At 39.2% G+C, this 4,067-nt stretch overlaps 1 protein-coding gene across 1 annotated transcript; it reads left to right on the top strand.

Annotated features, from left to right (window-relative positions):
• The first annotated feature begins 766 nt into the window (after positions 1–766).
• On the top strand, positions 767–4,067 carry LOC135075007 (pupal cuticle protein 20-like). The gene is made up of 4 exons (XM_063969377.1): positions 767–833; positions 1,310–1,623; positions 2,114–2,359; positions 3,057–4,067. The coding sequence occupies exons 1-4, from the start codon at positions 822–824 to the stop codon at positions 3,148–3,150; spliced, it is 666 nt and encodes a 221-aa protein (XP_063825447.1). The 5' UTR covers positions 767–821; the 3' UTR covers positions 3,151–4,067.

Raw genomic sequence — 4,067 nt, 5'->3', positions numbered from 1 at the left:
CATGGGAACTCTTTAATAAATAATACTTTTTAGGTGTCAATAACCCTCTAAGGACTACGTAATATTTCTGTGAAATTTTACGTCGCGTTTTTCTCACACCGCGATCTATTTCAAAATTCTAAGAATTCCTTTGTACTCTCAATTAACCTTTCACGATGAAGTTGAGGCTGGATCTGCTTTACTTATATTTTATTTAAAAGGTGAAGGGAAAGGATTCAATTTTCCTACTAAGTTACATCGCAATAAATCCTAAATTCAAAACGGGGAAAATAACTACTTTAGAAGGAATTTTTGCATCACGTTTTATGTGTACAGTGATTTAGTAGGTGTATTATTTATTTATTTAGCAGTATTTAAAGTTAATTTTTTAATTAATAAATAATAAATCTTTGGACAATTTACTAAGCCTTTTTTGATTTCATCGAAATTATTTTGCAAATCTAAAAATCCTTATTAATTACCAGACAATTTGTAGGAAGGTATACAAATATAGAGTCTGAAAACATCTGTAACAAATCTCTACACCGCACTTCACTCAATCGTAAATTCACTACAAACATTAGTCATAAGTCTAGCATTTAGACTAGTAAAGCCGCGAAGGAATTTGTCAAATCTCTATGATCTGTATATTCGATAGGAGCATCCGGAATTCCAGGCTGAAGTCGGTCTAGGCGTGGATTCTGCATCCGAACGCACAAGGTGAGGCAACCGAGAAAGGGCACACCAGCCCGATATAAAACGGGGCACATCCTCACCGGGTGTATTGTGCCAACCGCCGAGAGACGAGCACCATCATTAGTAAACCAATTAACGGACACATAATGCTCACTCTGGTAAGTGTTGAGGGCGATTGTCGAATGTTTTTCGAGGTCCGGTGACCGTGCGTCCTTTGTTTTTATGTCCCGGTTTGGTACTTCGGATGCGCGATATTATTTTTTATAATAACTAAATACTTGTTTAATAAAAAAATTTGGATAATATACAATTATTTTTTTTTTTTAAATATAGATCTAAGTGATTCAAATATTCTACAGATTTTCTTCACGAATAGGTACTACTATTTATACCTAACTAATATTTTATTATTTCTCCGACTGTAAATTGCCTTGTGCAAAACTGATCGCGTTTCAATATTGGGTGTAACAGACCTAATCAATATCCCTGAAACTATTCACATAAATCTAATTATAGAGCTTAGTAATTAATTATTAATGCATGATCAGTGTAATTAAATCAAGAGCTAATCAGATGTTAAATCAGTATACAAATGACCGATGGATATTAATTAATTTCGGCAATTTCAATGCAGATATCAGTAACGTTGATGGTTGTGGCGATCGGATCTTGCGGGCGTTTGGAGCCGCAATATCTGCCGCCTAGACCAGGTGGCGGCGGCGGCGGCGGTTTTGGCGGCGGAGCGGGAGGTGGCAGCGGCGGCGGATTCGGTGGCGGAGCGGGAAGCGGAGGAAGCGGTGGTGGCTTTGGAGCGGGTAGCGGAGCTGGATTCGGCGCGGGCGGCGGATCAGGTGGCTCCTTCGGGGGGTCCGGAGGCGGCAGCGGCTCACAAATCCCAATCACGAAGTTCGAAAACGTGAACAATGGCGACGGCACATACAGCTTCAAGTAAGGCATGACTTCACCCTTTGTTTGCGATGTGCATTGCACTCCAATTATCTTCAGTGACATTTAAATTCGATATTCTATTCAAAGATGCGACATTTTATTATCATTTGGCAAAACGAAATGGTCACGATCAGGATGTTTGAACAATAAAGTGATACTTAAGTCGCAAACTGCATCAACGCCACCATTAACTGTTAAGTTTAAAGCAAGTCGTTAAACGGCACAACTAATGCTCTACATATTTGTATTTTGCACCAATTTACTCTATTTATTTATTTTTAAGACAATCAATATTTACAACTCTATTAAAACATTGAAAAATTAAGAAACTCTAAGCTTCCTGAAAACACATTATCTTTGGACAAAATGTTGCTAGGCACATTTACAAAGACTCTACATTATTACAACTAGACATCTAATTAATTTAATTATTGATTGTCTCGGTGAATAAATGATCTTTTAATCTTTAATCTTTTTTTTTATTTTTCAGTTACGAAACAGGCAACGGTATCTCCGCTCACGAGAGCGGGGCGCCGCGTGCGCAGGGTCCCGAGGGTCCCGCCGTGACTGCCGAGGGCGGGTTCTCCTACAAGTCCCCCGACGGCCAGTCCATCTCCCTGACCTATACTGCTGACGAGAACGGTTTTCACCCAGTGGGACCCCACCTGCCCACCCCACCACCAATCCCAGAAGAAATCCTCCGCTCCATTGAGTTCAACAAGCAGAATCCGTCTTCGTAAGTATTTGCTGAGTTTAATTCAAGAGACAACTCTTACAAGTCCCCTGACGGCCAGTCCATCTCCCTGACCTACACTCCTGACGAGAACGGCTTCCACCCAGTAGGACCCCACCTGCCTACCCCACCACCCATCCCTGAGGAAATCCTGCGCTCTATTGAGTTCAACAAGCAGAACCCATCTTCGTAAGTATTGGCTGAGTTTCATTCAATAGACAACTCTTACAAGTCCCCTGACGGCCAGTCCATCTCCCTGACCTACACTCCTGACGAGAACGGCTTCCACCCAGTGGGACCCCACCTGCCTACCCCACCACCCATCCCTGAGGAAATCCTGCGCTCTATTGAGTTCAACAAGCAGAACCCATCTTCGTAAGTATTGGCTGAGTTTCATTCAATAGACAACTCTTACAAGTCCCCTGACGGCCAGTTCATTTCCCTGACCTACACTGCTGATGAAAACCGCTTTCATCCAGTGGGACCTTACCTGTGACCTCATCATGTGTCTCATTATCTCATAAGACACATGATAATAGGAACTGAACAAACAAAATCTAAAAGCCTATTTTTCTTTGTTTACCATTTAGAACTGGAGTAACTATTCGTGCATTAAAAAAAAATGCCAAATACGTATTATGTTAATTTGAAAATTATGTTAAATAAAAGATTTAGGTAAACAATTCATTTTAATTTCCAGTGAAGGAGCTTACAACCCAGGCGCTAACGGAGGTTCTGGAGGATCAGGAGGCTCCGGCTCCGGCGGTGGTGGCGCCAACGGCTACCACTACTGATCTCATCGATCTTAATAAGAAATCGCAACTAAAACAAAACTTTATGATCACTGGAGGACAGTTGCTATTGGTGTAGCAAGAGACGCCGATGTTGTGAAGACTAAACGTCAGACTTATCGGCAGATTTGGTGGTGTATTTTAGAGCTAAAATCTAATCCAAAGCGTCAAAATGATGAAGAGCTTTTCTTTTCTCTTAATTACTGTAAAGCTATTACTATAAACGTTTTGTAGATGAAGGATTTAGTGACTGTCCTCTATTTTTTACCCGACTGCGCAAGAAGGAGGGTTATGTTTTTTTAGGGATTTGTTTTTGTAAAAGACAAAGTTAACAGCAGGTCTGGACTTTGAATGGATTGTAGATTTAAGGTATTCTATGTTTTGTAAGATGTGTGTTAGAAATAATAAGTATAGTTTAATTTTATGCAAGTGACTGTGCTACTTTATATGTTACGTTTTCATTAGCGCCTTGTAAAGGTGAAGTAGGTACCTTTGTCTGTTCTATACATTTCATGTATTTATTAAATTTTAATACACTACATTAATTACGATTAGTATAATTGTGGATCTTCAAATTTTACCATTTCTAATTGTGAGGCTATATCATCTATCACTTAACTTAGTACAAAACCATTATTTACTTACTACGTGTCTAGATTGTATGCTTATTAAGGTACACAAAGTTTATTTCGTTAGTTAAGTTTCACTTCTAAATGTATTTTTTCAGTTTTATTTTAGTTGCGATTTTTATAACTTTATGAAACTATGGCATACCCATGACGGCGACGGACATACCCATGGAATTTTGGACTGTGATATCACGAAGTACGGAGCACTGTTAATGTATAACTTATTCATAATTATATTCTTAACTATGTACATAAGCATAGTATGTGAATAAATGAGACTATTATCTTAAA

The sequence above is a fragment of the Ostrinia nubilalis genome, chromosome 9 (genome assembly GCF_963855985.1).
Source record: "Ostrinia nubilalis chromosome 9, ilOstNubi1.1, whole genome shotgun sequence".
Lineage (NCBI taxonomy): Eukaryota > Metazoa > Arthropoda > Insecta > Lepidoptera > Crambidae > Ostrinia > Ostrinia nubilalis.
This window is presented reverse-complemented; position numbering and strand designations above follow the sequence as displayed.

Bases quoted from the DNA above. Each gene is read 5' to 3' on its own strand.
- LOC135075007 (XM_063969377.1), top strand. The intron at 1,624-2,113 runs GTAAGGCATGAC...TTTATTTTTCAG, and splicing joins GACGGCACATACAGCTTCAA to TTACGAAACAGGCAACGGTA. The intron at 2,360-3,056 runs GTAAGTATTTGC...TTTAATTTCCAG, and splicing joins AACAAGCAGAATCCGTCTTC to TGAAGGAGCTTACAACCCAG.